Source organism: Pithys albifrons, chromosome 10 (assembly GCF_047495875.1).
Source record: "Pithys albifrons albifrons isolate INPA30051 chromosome 10, PitAlb_v1, whole genome shotgun sequence".
Classification (NCBI taxonomy): Eukaryota; Metazoa; Chordata; class Aves; order Passeriformes; family Thamnophilidae; genus Pithys; species Pithys albifrons.
Window position 1 is genome coordinate 10089446 of NC_092467.1, and position 16494 is coordinate 10105939.

Sequence of the window (16494 nt, forward strand, 5' to 3'; positions counted from 1 at the left end):
CCTTCAGTGAGGTAAAGCAGCTTGCAGTGTTTTGTTATTTTTAAAAGTGTATATTGGTTACAAACTGATAAAGATTGTAGAAAAACAGTGGTTTCTTCCTCCTCTTTTCTTGAGCAAATGATACCATGAAGGTCAGCAACAATTCAATCCACACTTCAGAAGGTGTTTTCCTCTCTCCAGCCTTCCCAGGCGAATGAAAACCCTTTGAGAAAAATCCCGTCAAAGACTTTAGCAGTCTTGACTTCTCCACCCTGTACACTGACTGTGCACAGCTTAAGCATTCAAATGGAAACCTCTGAGAGTACATAAAGCTTTAAGCCATGAGTACTCCCTGTGCTGGAGTGACTTTTTTTTTTTTGAGTGGTAATTCAAGGTTACTGTCTTGGTCAGAACGTTTTGACCAAAAGCAGAGTCTTGAGAGAAGTGAGGGGAGCAGTTCATACCCTGTGGTTATACAGCAGTTAGCTCATGAACCAAAATGCATCATTACTATCATTCAGCTAGTGTTATCCTGAAAACTGTCAGATTTAAATGCTTAAGAGAGCTCTTGTAACTGTTGCCATGGCAATATCAGAACAGCAATGTGGTAGTTTTCATCCATATCCCATGTTCAGCTAAATTCCTTTGCAGCCTTCTAACTGTGAGTGGAAGGTACCATATTGTACCAGGCTTGATTTCTTTTGCGCTGACCTGGAACAAATGAAGACTGAAATGAGCTCTTTGAAAATCAAATGTAAATCTAGGCACAAGTGGTCTAGTTTGCTTTGCTTTTGGTTTGCCTGTGCACTGGCAGTCCTACGTGTAAAACAGCTCTTGTGGAGTTGCTGATCTGCTGTTCAGTCCTACGTGTAAAATAGTTCTTGTGGAGTTACTCATCTGCTGTCCATGCCATGGTGTCACGTCGTGTGATTTGGTTCATGCCACAATGAAACACATGCATTGCAATCACAGAGTCAAAATTTTGTTCTAAGAATGGATTTGCCTCATAGATTCTTATTTTCTCTGTAAGTGGAGAAGTGGGAACAATTATCTCTAGAATTCCAGATCCTGCTTTCTAATGTGACCTCACTTTTGTAATGCTTTCCCCTATTGCTGAGCCTGCCCTATATTTTTAACCCTCATGGTGTTGATCAGCTGGTGCATTTTTAGTTTCACTCTTCTGTTTTCTGACATTCAAGTGCCTTTTTATCTGACCTGCTGCAAGATTGTTCCCCCAGCCCTCCCCCAGCCTCCTGCCCTGGAAAGCCTTTGCCTTCACCCTTGCTGTGGCTGCAAAGCAGAGACGGCGTTCCCTCCTTGCTGACCTACATTTGCACAGTGCAGTATTGCCCTGCTGGCAGTGCAGCTCCCCTGCCTGCTCCTGCCCCAGGGCTGCCACACCGAGTGGCTGGGCCTTGGGAAGCAGAGCTGGAGAAGGGAGGAGTAATCTGTGGTAATACAGCAAGTGCCTTGTCTGGTAGGCGTGACCTGCAATCTGAATGACTGTGGTCAGCAAGGGGGGTGAGGCTGCACCACCAACTCACCTGCGCTCAGGAAGGGCCATCTGAAAGGACTGATAGGTGCAGTTATCATGGTGTAATTAAGCAATTTATTTGTGCTGTTTAAGAGATAAAACAGGGATTGAGAAATAGTGTTTAAAATTGGAAATAGATATAAACAACTAATGACGTTTTTGCAAGTCTGTTACAAGCCTGTTCTTGCCAATAGCACAAACGTAAGAAGTAGTATCTTCTATATTAGCATCTTCCCTCTCCCTTTCATCTCCTCCTAGGACATTTTCACGCATTGCAATGAGCATTTATTCAAGACATAAGATGTTTTTGCACTGTGGGGTTATGTAGGTATTTTAGATTGAAGCATGACTGGGGATTGGGTTAACATATTGGGAAAATTAGTGGGAAGGGGGAGGCAGCCTGAAGTACAGGCCTGCCCTCCAGTGCCTGACTGAGCGTGAGTTTGGAGACAGTTATGCATGTCTAATATATTAACATGTTAATATATTCTGAAAATATTTTGTAAATAAGGACTGACACATTTTATATTACTGCATTGCAAAGAAAAACAGATTTTAAATTGCTATTCTGGTAAGGTTGACCTGAAAGCCAGTCTGTCTCATCTTTGCTAGATCACTGCCATCCCTTAATTTTAAGTTTATAAATTTAAGTGAAGATCTTGGAGGACACTAAATTTTCTTTCAGACCAATCACTGAAGCTTGGAAGTACCTTTATCTATATTTTTTTTCAGATTAGAACAGATTGTGAACTTTACCCATGAAAGATTTGTCAGTGAGTGGGGATGGGATCAGTTCTCCTACACCAAAACCTGTAGTTGTGCATTTTCCATTTTAAATCTAATAGAATCTGTGTGGTCTACAAATAACCCACATCAATGATTTAACTGGAGATATGAAAGGAACAGTGTTCTGTTGAATAACAGGTTTTTGTGGGACTTCATTTTGGTCCTGTAAAACCAATATGTAAATCTTTATTTAGTTGAAAGTTAAATAAATAAGGGGAAATTATAGAATTCCAATTTCTGATTTTTGTTACCGTGCTGATTTTTCTAAGATTTACCATAATGATTGTGCTGATGATGTCACAATTTTTTCTTCCATCAGAAGTTTTGAGCCATTATGACTTTTTATATTTGTTTTCAACCTGAAGCAGACATACAGAGAAGTAAAAACATTTAAAGCAAGTATTATACAAACTTCTATATGCAGTGAATAGTTATATCCTTTTTTACATCCTTTTTTTTCCCCCCTTTTTTTTTACTGCATTGCAGACATGTTAGAATTTTGGCTACAAGTTTGTATCCTATTGCTAATTAAAAATGCATTTTTTGCCTTGCTTTGCGGGGAAGGGAAGTGAGAGAACTTGTCCAAGATTTTAATGATATAAATAATTATTGCACTATTTTTAACGTGAACTGTTTTTATATTCTAGTAGAGTGAGCAAATACCTTAAACACAAGCTAGGAAAGGGTAAGACATTCAGAGAATGGAATGTAGAGCTTTCATTCTGTAATTGCATATTTCATCGTACAGACTTTTCCTTTTGTTTCTGTAAGCTTTGCAACAAACAGCAAGAAAACAGTACTTGGATGCAAATGATTCAAGTAGCCTTTGGCTATCTTGGTAAGGATTCAAGTATATTTATAGAGTGGCTTCAATTAATATCCAAACATTAATACAAACTTTAAACATTATGTTGGAGCCTTAAGAAGGCATTAAAAATGGCTTTTTTTTTAGCTTCTTGTACTCCTCGCTAGTATTTTAACTAGCAAGAAGTTTGGGATGCTGAACTCGTAGCATCGTGCCGTGGTTCTGCCAAGCTTGGGCAGATACTCACTGTGCAAGAGCTCCAAAGTGGAGCACCCGAGAGGTTGTTTGGCTGCCAAACTTGATGATTCAAGTGCCAAACTGTTTAAGGTTTAGTTATTAACCTCTTGGACTATACTCAGAAGCCAGGAACAGCATTTTGAACTAGCCAGAGTTGGTAAAACCCAAGCAGAGTACGTTGCAGTCTGGCTTGGAAGCACTGAAGGCAGGGAACAATGTTGAAGTCCTCTCCAGGAGGATGGACTGTGCTCTTGGCCAGCATTTCTCAGGAAAAGGCCACTTACGGGATTGTAAGTCTTCCAAAACTGAGCACCCTGGAGTAGTAGCTGGCTTTAGACAATCACTGTGGTGGTCTAAAACTGGGGCTGTAGTGTAAAGCTTGCACATAGGAAATTCCAGCCAGGTGGCTTTGAGCTGGCTGTTTACTGTGGCCTGCCTTAGCTGGAAGGAAGCAGGCAGATTGTGTGTGGAAAAACTACTGAGGGCTGTTGAAAACACTCCCAAAGACTTTTGCTAATGCAACTCGCACCTCTGTCTTGCAAAAATGCCAATAGTCATCACATAAACTAAGTATATGTACTTTAAATGTAGTTGGAGAAATCTCTGTAAGAGAGTTAGTACTTTTACATGTATTCACTCTCCCTAGAAACAGACATTTCTGCAATTTGAAGTGTCTTAGAAATGCACAAAGGTGTAATTATCACACCTCAAATACAGCAGAGAACAAAATTTAATGAAGGTTCACAAAAAAAAAATAGTGATGAGCAAATTCCTAGACCCATCTTCCAGAGGAGCTCCTACAATTGCTTCAGAGGTGTAGTCCAGTGCATTGCAGTCTGTTCATGTGTGTAAGTTCCTGCAGACAGACAGCTCTAGAGCTGCTGAGAGTGCTGATATGATTTGTTTTTTCCTTACAAAGAAAAAAACCTGCTGTGATATCTGTACTGTGTGTGCATAGTATGAAAACTAGGCTTTAAGGACTAGGGAACATTAGAAAAGCCAAGTAATCCTAAAGCTAGAAATTTATTTCTTCCTGAGCAGCTTCCCCATAAAAAATGAAGTCTTAAGATCATAAATATAATCAACTTTATTAAATAATAAAAGTACATCAAATATTTGTATTTTATCCAATTAAAAAGTCCCAGTCAAACAGAAAACTTAATTGCAGCTCCATCATTTGCTGCTAAGTGAGAGGTGGGTATTGCTTACCCTGGCACTGTGACAAACAGTAATAACCTGAATTTGATACAACTCTGCTGTAACTGTTGGAAAATAAGCTTTAAAAGTTCTGTTTGTTAGAAAACTGGAAACCTGTAAATAGACTTAACCTACTTCTCACAATTTATTTTCAGTGGTACGTGTTGTGACTTTAGTGTTTAAAATTCCCTAGACTTTGTTCTTGCCCATATTGCTCTGGAACTCTCAATCTTATTATGACCTAGTCTTCTCCACCTGTAAAGTCAAGTGTGTGGCTTCATTTTCTCTAGCAGATGCATTTTCACTTGACTGATTTTTGGAAGGCAGGAAAGAGCAAAATCAACAAATGTTTGATTGGTTTTCTCCCTTTTTGCACAAAATGGAATTTTGTTAAGAACGATGCAAGACTTGAACTTACATTTTACATTTCTGATCAGCCTTTGAGTTACCTTGAAGTTATGTAGGGAAATTAATAACAGATTCAATGAACTTGCATGGAGGTGCCAAGGTGAATGTTAATTGGCACCAGGTTTTAGGAGCTTGCCCTGTGACTTCAGAGAATGAAGTAACTTTTAGTCTGCTCTTTGAAGGAAATTTAGTTGCATCTAGAACACCGCTTGCATTTCTGAAGGTGATGTCTTCTGAACTTTGATTTCATTCATCCCTCCTTCCTAATCAAATAAGCAAACTTCCCCAAACTGGACCTACTTCAAAGAAGTACTTTCTTAGTGTTTTAGAGTCCATTGGTAGTGTCTTACTAAATTGTGACATTGCTAAGTGTGTTATACATTAAAGAAGTGTATAATAATTTTAGGTAAAACTGATCTGCCCTTTGTGTATTTCCTTAGTTTTTCATTTTTCATTTTATAGCAATTCTAGATAACAAGAAATCATTACATGGAAGAGAACTAGAGCTATGAATGCATTTTTAAAAATAAAATTTTAGTGTGGAAAATATGCTCAATTATATTTTATTGGCACATAAATCAGCAATTGTACCACCAAAGTGTGCATGCTTATTATTGCACATTAACACAAAAATCCTTATATACCATCTTTTCTTTTTTTTTCCTCAAATTTGCTGGGAAAACCTTTTGGTTATAATTTCATCATATTACTGTTATCAAGAGCTATACTTTTTTTTAACTTAAAAAAATAATTTTCAGACTCCACTATGTGATGGGGATCAACTGAAGGCTGTCCCATGAAGCTCATCCATGGTCACTGTACATGCGCTCAGTGGTATTTACAGGTTGCACGTGGAGCACGTGGGCAGAGGGAGCCTGGTCCTTCTAGTGCAGTTTGCGGTGGCGGTACCTGCCTGCTTTGTCTTTCGCTGCATTGGCACAGGCATTGTGCTTATTCTGTTGTAAGTGGTTCCAGTATTTGATCAGTTCACTAGGTTGGAACTGATGGGAGGTAATTAGGTGGCTGTATTTACAGCTGGAGTAAGAAACTCGCCAGTGATTGAAGACAAACTCGTTGGGTGGAGGCATAGGGTCAATCCGCAGCTTGGCCAGACAGATCCCCACATATACATCCTCTAAATGTAAACGTCTGATGCTTAAGGAGACTTTAAAGATTTTCTCTGCTAAATCTCCAGAAAAAACATAACCAGTTCCAGAGCAGAATACAGGATAACGTTCACTTGGATACAAATCAGGTGGCATATACCACTTGCTATCCTTGTTCCTATTAGGTGCATAACCTCTCATTAAATAACCTGTAAAATACTTGTGCCTTGGAGGAACTTCTGGCTTCAGAAGCTTGTGTATTAAATATTCAGTATTGACAAACATATCACTATCAGTTTTCATAACATATGGAACACGTGGACAGTAAGTTGCAACCCAGTTCATTCCCATCAAAGTTTTAATGGTTAAATTATAGTAAGTGTCTAAGTATTCTTGTTGAATGATGTCATGGTACTGTCTGCTTTCCTCAAGAATGGTACGCTGGAGGTATCCATTTATCTTGATGCTTAACCCCAACAAAAAAATACGAACAATCTGGATGCCAGGTGTCAGGCTCTCGTTACCCCACGTTTGCCGAATAGCTTGTCTCGCTTCCACCTGGCCTGGCTCTGCAGCTATGAGCAGTATTAGAAAAGGGGTCTTCTCCTGGCACTTCTCAGGCTCATTGATGATGTATTTGAAATGATACAAAGTCAGATGCCCAGTACCCTTCTCATTGTAAATACTTCCATTGGCACTGAGGGTGTTTTCCAAACCAGTTACTCCCTGTGGAGACAGATCCGTGTTGTTGGGATTGGTGACTGTCTGGGGCCTGAGCGTCTGAGGTACAGCATCTTTCCACATGTTCCTTAGAGAGCTGTGGTTTGTCTCAATTTTTGTAGACCTAAATCCTCGTATAGTGTAAGCCATGGGATTTTCTCTGAATCCAGCCCTGCCTGGCAGCCAGTCGTGATGATTAAAGAAGAGAAACATAGCAAAAAGAAATACCAGGGAGATCAAGCCCATGAGATGGGTGCGAAACAGAGACCTTTTGGTATTCCAGGTCATCTTTGCAAAGCAGCAGTGTCGTCTTCTCCACTGAAGCATGTTGTAAGGATCCAGTGATGGAATATGAGAGAGTGGTCAAGCAAAATGCTTTTCCAATTGGTTTTGAATCCACTGCTATTCTTTGGTATTCATTTTCTTTTGTTCATGTTGAGTAATTGTTTGCGAATGGCTCTCTCTGCAAAGAATCAAAAAAAAAATCACAAATCTTTCATTTTATACACTTATTATATAAAAGGTTACAAGTAGAAGCTAGGTATTAACATAAAATTGAGTTAATATTTTTTAAAAAATCAGACCATGTCAATAGAAACAAGATTAGATTTATGTTAAAAGTCAATCTTGTTTTATGATTTAATTTGATTTGTTAGCTTTTAGAAATGCTTCTTTTCATGGTAAAAGTTTTGATAAACATTCTGGATGCTGATGATAAAAAGTAAAAAAAGAACACCATAATTGATCATGTTAGCATGAAAAAGTATGGAGTAGACATAAATAGCTTCATATACACTACTGTGAAATCCTTATACAGGGTTAGAGAATGACTGAATGAAAAAGCCTTGATACCAGATGGAAGGTTTATTGGCATTAATTAAAATTGATTTGACATGCAGAGGCCAGTACGGCTCACAGTTTAAAACCCTTTTTGCAAAATGGTCATGTGTTGGTGGTGGGACAGACGGCACAAGGTTGATTATGGCAGAGCTGTGTTAGTCACAGGACACTGCCTGGCGTGTTTCCCCGGCCCCGGCTGCGTTTGGAAAGTCAATGAGAAGATGCACCTGTCAAAATTAATTTTCAGGGTCCAGTAACCTCAGTGCACAGCCCTCGGATGATAATGCAGAAACATTTTCGGTCACCTTTGAGGGACCTTTAACCTTCTACTCCACAATCAAGGAAAATACTGAATGGAACACTTGGCTGTGGTGCCAGGCTCATAGGCAGCTGAATTAAAATTGAGCTGTTGATTGTGATCGTACTAACTGGAAGAAAAATTGCACAGCATTAAGTTTCTGGCAAACTATTGTGATTCTGGTTTTTTCCTCTATAAATGTACGTATAATTGCTGTACCTCTCGTATCAGTCAGAAATTTCAAGTACTGTGAGCAGCATCTGTAGCTGTAGAAAAAAGTGCCAAAGTAGTCTGTGCTTCATTTTCTCTTAAATTTTTGTTCATATTCAGGAGCAGAGTCAATATGGCAGCTTCATGATGCTGCATATTAAAAGCTGATCACGTCATCTCGTAAATGAACCTTTCATTGCACAGTAGCAATTCGTTTGTGATTTTCAATTTGCTCTAATTTATTTCTAGGCCCTAGGGTTTTGTATAGGGAAAAGGATGACAGCTGAACAAGAGTCCGTAGAAAATGCTATTTCTAACAGAAATGTGTTATTTTTTAATTACTTCACTATCTTCGAAAACCAATATTTGCATTAATTTGTGCGTTTGAAAACTTAGTAGCACGTTACAGGGGAAATGAGAGGATTTAACATTGAAAGGAAGTGCGATGTGCCATCCAATGTGCGCGGTTCGGGTAGGGGCCTGTTTGTGTTTGGGAGAAGTGTGGAGCGCAGCAGGGCGCCAGGGTGTGAGTTACCCACGGCAGGGTGTGTTATCCCGGCCCGGTGCGTGTTCCCCGCCCCGCCGTGCGCGGACCGGACGGGGCTCGGGAGCGGCGGCGGCCGCGGCAGGAACGGCCGCCAGGGGGCGCCAGCGCGCGGGGATGGTGGCGCGGGAGGGGCGCGCGCCCCGATCCTTCGGGAACACCCCGCGCCGCCGGCGCTTCCCCCCTTCCGGACCCCGCGCCCACGCGGTCGGGCTCCAGGGTTACTGAACGCACTTCTGTGTTGGTTGTCTTTTTTTTAAATTACCTTCCCGGAGACTCGGCTCCCTGTCTAAAAACCATAAAGGGCGGCGTCCGAAGCGCAGTTTAAGAATTAACCTTATGCCCACGTTTATGGTGCTTGAACTCGGCATTGCCCTAACGAAAGGAAAAGCCACCATGTGTGAAAGACTCGTGTTTCTCCGACCACTTGAACCTGCTTTTGCCCGCTGAAAAAACAGAAGCCTCTCCTCAAAACTCGTAATTTTTAGTTTCTCTGCAGTGTGCAGGGAGTTAATGAATGCTCAGCTGTTTGGGAAGAATATCTCTGCATAAGCAAACATGTCTCTTCAAGGGATGATACCCAGGATCTCAGGGAAGTTAATTGTTTGAGACCAGACTGGAGGGCAGGAGTGGGAATATTTGATTAATTATCGTTCCATTGCCTGCGTACACAGTTTAGGAAGAAAGGCAAACCCAGAATTTCACAAATATGGAGCAGCAGCACAAATCCAGACTAGTTTTGTCACACTGAATTGTTCCACTTACAAAACTACAGTGATTAGATGGAAATAGTTCAGCAAACATGACCTGCACTGCTAATCTGTGTTTAATCTTTAATTGAGACAGTATTGTGCTATCTACCTACTCTGATATGGCAATAGGCAAAAATTACAGTCTTAAGTTCCATAAATATTTGTGTAAACTAAAAACTGTTTTCAGGTGATGAACTGAGACAGCATCCCAGGAAAGGCAGTTGTAATGGCTGAAACCTTTTTTATGAGGCTGCATGCACACATTGTGCACACCAAAGTAAGTTTTACAGGCAGGGACGGAACTAGAATCGTAAGAAATTTCAAGAGACTCATATTTCCTTGATTTTTTCACATATTTTCTTGCTGTATTAAGGTAGGAGTTTCTTACAAAATCCATCTCTGCCCTTTAGAAAGGCATTCTATGTATAGGGGAAGGACCCCCATCTATTTTTCAGCTTCATAAAACTATTAACTGAAAAAAAATAACTTGGGCTCATTTTCTTTGATGCATTTGTAAAATGTATCAAAATACACAGTGAGGTATCAGGCATTTGAAATACAGCAATAATTGCACCTTTGAAAAAATACTACATGCTAAGATGCATTGTTTAAAAATAATATAAAAAACTGTCAATAGATATTAAACCACCTTCAAATAGTAAAATAAAAGTAGTATTTCCTCTCACTTACTTAGGGTTACACCATTACTGCTCTGCCCAGATATATAAAATTGTTTCACAGAAAGCTTTTGAACAGGCAGCAATTACTGAGGGTAGATAACAAAACCTAAGTCTGGCAAAAGGTCTCTGTAACACTCACCTTGTCCTCTGAGAGTGTTGTACCATGTAACTGCAGTGTGAAGATACGATTTATGATAATGCTGCTTCATTTTTGGCACTTGACAGTGCAGTCACTGATGCATTATCAAATGCCAAATATATAAACTGTGAATGCCTCTTGAATTTTTATTTGTGGTCTGTGCTCTGCTGGTGTTTTGGTTCCTGGTACTTGCAGTTCTGCTCTATAATTACAGCTTTGCAAATTGAAGCATTCGACTTCCTATTCGCACGTCTTGGATTTTCATATTTTGATTAGCTGTGTGGGCAAACTCTTAAATTAGAGGGAAGAGTTCAAAAGGCAGCCTGAGTTGGTATTCTGGTGAACAGCAGCAGCAGTTGCATATTTGGCCTCACATAATGTTGCCTGAGTTCTCTTATGAACTCCATTAATCTTTTGCACAAAACACTGCTTGGTATAAGGTTTGATGTGCAGGTTTTTAAAGATACATCAAGATACGGAAGTTTTGCCATTTGCTAAGTGTGCTGCTCCTGGAGTATTGCCTGAGGGTACAATTTTTTGTTGTTACTTTAAAAGTTCTGTGAAGTGGCTTATCTTCTGAATGTCTTAAAACTGATTTGAAACCAGTGTCTGTTGTTTGCTGCAACGTTTGATTTGTGAACTCTTTCCAGCTGCAGTTGTTTTATTGCATGTTAGCATTGCCTTGGGCAAAGAAAGCACATTTATATTGACTTTTAATGATTTATTATAACATATTGGTAGATTCTGCAGATAAGCACTTTCTTTCGGCAGTGTATTGAATTGCTATAGATTTGGGTCTTAAATTTGTATTGCAAATATTCATTTTGTTTGTTTGCCACTAGTGATGGAAGTATTTAAATTTCAACAATAAATAGAAATGAATGACAATTAGATGGAATGTCATTTTACAATCCAAGTTCAACAGTCAGTGTTTTCATATTAAACAGAAATTGCAGTGATGGCAGGAGATAGTTACGTGCTTACCATTTTGAGTGTGTAGTGTTTGAAGGTTTCCTTTTAGGATATCAGGGGAGCCTGATGTTACTTGTAAATTGTGGTGCCTGGTTGCACTGCTGATGGTTTAAATCATGCCCAGTCTTTTGCACGCTCCCAGTTTATGCTTGGCTGATACTGGCCTGATGACATTTTGCTTGTGTTTGGGGGAAAGAAGGGCAAGTGTAAAAAGGTCTGAAGGGACTGTTACGATAATGTCTTTTGACTGCATGGTCTGTTTTGATGCTTCAGTGCTCTCAGTATGTCACATTATGGCCATTTTGCCAGTGCTTTAAGATTACTTCAGATAAGGATTAATTCTGACCTAGTTTGAGAGGATTTCTAACTGTTTTTTTTCTGTTTTGGAGAGGTTTGAGTTTTTAATTTCTCAGTTAAAAGCAATCATTACAGTAGCTACATTATCCCTCTAATCCCTCCTCTCCAGCCGCACCAGGCTTGGCAGGCTGTAAGCGGTGCATTTAGTGAGTGCAAGGTAGTGACATTGTGCTGGGGGAGAGGGAAACCTGCTACAATTCCTTCTGGCTGTTCAGAGACAGTGTTATCTCAGGGCTCTGCAAATTAGGAATGATCATTATCTGTAATGGCTGAAAAGGCAACAGACAACCGAATGAATATCACACACAAGGGTTTGACATACCTTCCTTGGTCAGGCCATTTATGGTGCGAGGATTATACCCACAAAATAGTTTTGGCACGCCATCACTTCGGCAGAAAAGATGCTATCGAACATGCGCACATCCCCCCACAGCCCCGCTTCCTGCGATCCTCTCCTCGGTATCCACTCTGTCCATCTGTCTGCGCGTTGCCGTGTTACCTTCCCTGCTTATAAGTGTCGTCCTTGTCTTGGGGCTTTTTGTTCATCCTCCAAACAAAGGGGCAGTAGTTCTCGTTTCTTTTGGGAGCGGGGCTGTCTGGCGCTCACAGCCGATGCATCGGAGCTTTTTACAGCTGGTGTTTCCCGTGTCGGACAATGCAGTGCTGTGTTCTCCGCTCCTCAGTATCCATATTTCTAATGGTAGTGGTAGCAGGGAGTGCTGGCGCGTAGTGCTTCAGTTGCCTTCAGTAATAGGATTTCCCTCTGTTCCTTCCTTCATTGTTGCTAGGCAGTAATAGAAATGGTTTGGAGCTGTTTTAACCCAAATTCTGGTGTATAAAATCCATTCCGTAGTTCTTCAGCTGCTGCACAGGCAGGCAGCAGTTTAAATGTGGGCTTTGACAGATGCTGTCTTCTGACAGAGCAGAATTTAACGTCACTGCTTGGCTGAATCCCACGTGATTGTTTGCATTCATTTTGACTAAATCCAAAGGCAGACAGGAAGCTTTACAGGCTCTTGCTCTTATTTGATAAATGATACATACTCGGTTCATGCACAGTGGTAGGTGAATACTATCAAATCTGTATAATTATTAAGTGAACAATTTAGGGGTTTTATAGATTGTTTTCACTTTTCATTGGCACCATAACTTAGGATTCTCCAGGGGATTTTTAATGGTAGATGTTCTATTCCCATATTCCAAAAGCTGTTCTGCAGTGGAAGGGAATTATAAGCGTTTGGATGCTGAAGCTTGATTTAACCCATTTGACTCTCCTGAAGTGTAAATCACTTGTACCTTCATGCCAAAGGAAAAATAAAAATGTGTTTCTTTGTTTGCAGTTCCTTTGCACATGCTTACTTTATAAAAGCTGCTTTTTGTTATCTTAGGTTATTCAATTAAGCCGAGCAACACTGATGTATAAGCACACGGTGTTAAGCTGCCTGTCTGCTGTTAATGCCTTTCTGCTGTGGTAAAGCCTGAAGTCTGGCATTGCAGAGTCAGGGGCACTTCATTTCAATTATTGATTAATCTAAAATGTCCTTTGTCTGTTACAAACATACCTATATCATAGAATTTGCCCTTCTGATCCTAAGGAAATTTTTGTTCTATTCATGTCTCTCATTTTGATGGCTGACCCTTCTATGCTGAAGCATCTTATTATGTTTACCAGATGTTATAAGTACAATACCACAATAGATAGCTCAGAAAATACAAAGCTAGCAGCATACTTAACCCAGGTACTTATTAGTCACTGTGTTTGTCCAGTCTGTTTTGAAAAGCTAATGACTATAGTCAGTTTTTTTAGCCAAAGGGTAAAGAAACTGTAATTGCTCTATCAGAGATTTGGGCAAGGTATGTCCCTTACTGCAAATAAGGCTTCCTCAGGCAGTCAAGGTGTTTTATTATTCTTGATGCATATTATGATAATTTACTAGAAATGTAATCAGATTTAAATCCTCCTAACTAAATCATCTTTCTACATTTTCTGTATTAATTTAGCCTTGTTTGTAATGCATACATTTCCAAACCTAGTGACAATTTCCACAAATCTTATGATCCTATTTGAGGGCATTTTAGTATCATGAGCATATTTTCTAAATAGTAATTGTAAAGTGTGTATTGGTCAAGACTTCATATCTTCTTCACTCTAAAAAATTTTGTGTTTAAACAATGGAAGTGGAGGGGTGTCCACGGGGCAGCGGAGTGAGGGAGGAGGGCCTGTGTCAGGCACCACTGCTGCTCTGGGACTTTGGTGAACAACTGAGAATCAGTACTTTGACAGGCTCCATGTGTGCCCAGTCTACTCCATTTTCCAGTTAAACACGCCAAGTTGTCTTGTCCCTGCCCTGTGTAATATCCAGAAATTTGTATATTCTGTTGCTGTGTGTATACAAACATGTGACAGTGTGGCCAGGAGTCGGGTCAGTTTGCTGCATTCTGGGCTATGAATAGGAAATCAGGTGGATTATTCATAGAGTCAATTTACCCATGTTGATTTATGTGGAAGCAAGTCATGTTTTTGTCAAAAAGAAGCATGTAAATCTGCCTCTGACTTTTGAATTTTCAGGTAAGACACATAACATTGTATTTGGGAAACAAGTCTAAATCTCAATGGAATGGTTATTAAAATCCATACTATTTCAACTTAATTTAATTGCTGCTGCTTCACAGTACCTGGTGTACCTCCTGAAGCTTGGGAACTGTAGGTGTAGTATGTTTCCTTATTGGAGTGGGCAGAGCAATTCTTATTTTTCTGTAAATACTCATTGGTAAATATTAAAGGTACAAAAATCCCAGGGGCTATCTTTCTAAATAGAATCTTTTTAAAGTAAATTTAGAGAGGAACAGACATCAGCTTTGGCTTTTAATTAAATGGCCATATATCCCTTGTGTGTAGCCTGTAAAGTTCAGGCAGAGCTGTTGTCTGTTGATATGTGTAAAATTTGTCATCCTGCCTTGTGAACAAATTGAATATTGAATTCTTAAATAGTAGTGACCAATTTCTTTTGTTCACTCTCTTTTTTTTTCAAATAAAGGATGAGCAGGTCTTTGCTCATCTTACAGAAAAGTTAGTAAAAAACCTTTGATTATTCTACTGCTTTCTGTCTGGGAGTGACTGATGGAACTTTTAGGGTCAAAGTTTCAGGAAGAAATTCCTTTTCTTTTGTAGCACTTTGTTCTTTGCCGCTCGTACGATACTGTAAAGGAGTGTATGATACTGAGTATATGATACTGTAAATGAGTTTCTGGGTATTTCAAGAGGGCAAACTTTGCGTTGTACTGGAAATACGACCTGGAGGCTTCTTTAATCTTGCTGGGCTGGAGATTGGAATGAGTTTTATTTCAGCTAAATCTCACTGTGAAGGGTCAGTAGACTGCTTATTCTTGATCCAGGGAGTAGCATGTTCTGTAATGTTACTATGGTTACATCTTAAATTAGAAGCTGCAATGTTAGTGTTTGAAATGCTGCCACCTATTAAGACTACGAGTAGTAACTGATGTGAAGATGTACAGGTTGTGTAAGAAACACGAGAGTTACCTTGGCTGGTGAACATTGGCAGAGCTGGAACCAGACTCAAGGATTAAAAGCAGGTGATTACTTAGAATAACCTGTGCACATGACAGCTGTGAACTAAGCACTATGTACTTAGGCAAAACAAAGGTGTATAAGTTTGTAATATCTTCTTCAAAAAACTTTGGAAATTCTCTACATGTCTTCTTTAAAAAGTGTCAGCAGAATCTTGTCTAACTGATTTTGTAATAAACTCTTAGATTGAGCCATCAAATAAAGTTCTGTCTTGACAACATTAGCAGGAATTTCTCAAACTAGTTCTGAATAGTTGCAGTAGTCAAGCATGTCCTGCTTGGTACCTTTCTGCCTGGTGGCCACTGGTCTCATGAGTGTTAAAGGAAATATGTATATCATAGCTGACCTATCAATCCCATATGGACTGTGCTTTCTGGATACTCCATGAATACTTTGAAATGTTTATTCCATTTTATCATAGTAAAATGAAATATTATTTCAGTTGTAATGTGTTGGAAACCTTTCAAGTGACAGTTCAGAATGATTAATGGCAACATTTTCAAGGTTGGTTATTTTTGCTTTTAAGCTTTATTTGTACCTTCTGGAAATGTGTTAATACAGTGCATAAATGCTTAGTTTTAATTTTCTGTGTTAAGAACTATTATGGATATGGCCAGTGGCCATTCCTCTCTGTGGTTCAAAAAATACTCCAGTAAGTTCAGTTGGATTGAAGACAGAGTTGTAAAATACAATTTGCTTGGGTACTTTGTGATTCCAACATGTTTCTTAGCTATCACAAGCGTGTTTGTAACTAAATGAAAAACAGCAATCTAGGAATGACCACAAGTGTCAGTATTGCCTGCCTGATTTTCATTAGTAGATTTTCCCTATTGCTTACCTGGTTGTGAAGCCCAGCTTACCCTGGCTGGCACATTTTTTATAAATGCTCAAGATTTTGCAATTACTCTAAGCACACCCAAGTCATAAACTTAGTGATTTCATTAATCTTTGAATGCCATAGGTTTAGATCCTAAATACAGCAATATAGATCAATCTATAGAACTGGAAGAGACTCCCAGTTATTCTGAAACATGCATAGTATTTTATGCTGAGTAGTGGGTTGTTGTTATGTATCATTCAATAAGGAATATGAGCACATCCCCTAACTTTTCAAAGTTATGAGAGAAAAGTGAAGTTTTCAAGTCCAGAGTGTGCTTCTTAGGAAACATTTCAAAGGGATGCTGTAAAATTCTAATGCTTGTATTTTTTTACTAAGTCAGCTGATATTCTAGGTATCCAACTAGAATTAAGTCCATTCTCCTATCACAGCTTCCTTTGAGGAACACAGGTTTTGAGTACTTAAAAAATCACTCAAAAAGCCAAAACAGAAAATGGTTTTGG

The 16494-nt window shown here is 39.4% G+C and overlaps 2 protein-coding genes across 2 annotated transcripts in view; one reads left to right on the forward strand and one right to left on the reverse strand.

Moving 5' to 3' along the window:
- CDC73 (cell division cycle 73) overlaps positions 1 to 16494 on the forward strand; it is a 111334-nt gene that overhangs the window by 52402 nt on the left and 42438 nt on the right. The window lies entirely within an intron of this gene.
- On the reverse strand, positions 4411 to 12468 carry B3GALT2 (beta-1,3-galactosyltransferase 2). Its single transcript, XM_071565670.1, has 2 exons — positions 11887 to 12468; positions 4411 to 7235 (listed from the first exon to the last, which is right to left on the reverse strand). The coding sequence occupies exon 2, from the start codon at positions 7097 to 7099 to the stop codon at positions 5831 to 5833; it is 1269 nt and encodes a 422-aa protein (XP_071421771.1). The 5' UTR covers positions 7100 to 7235; positions 11887 to 12468; the 3' UTR covers positions 4411 to 5830.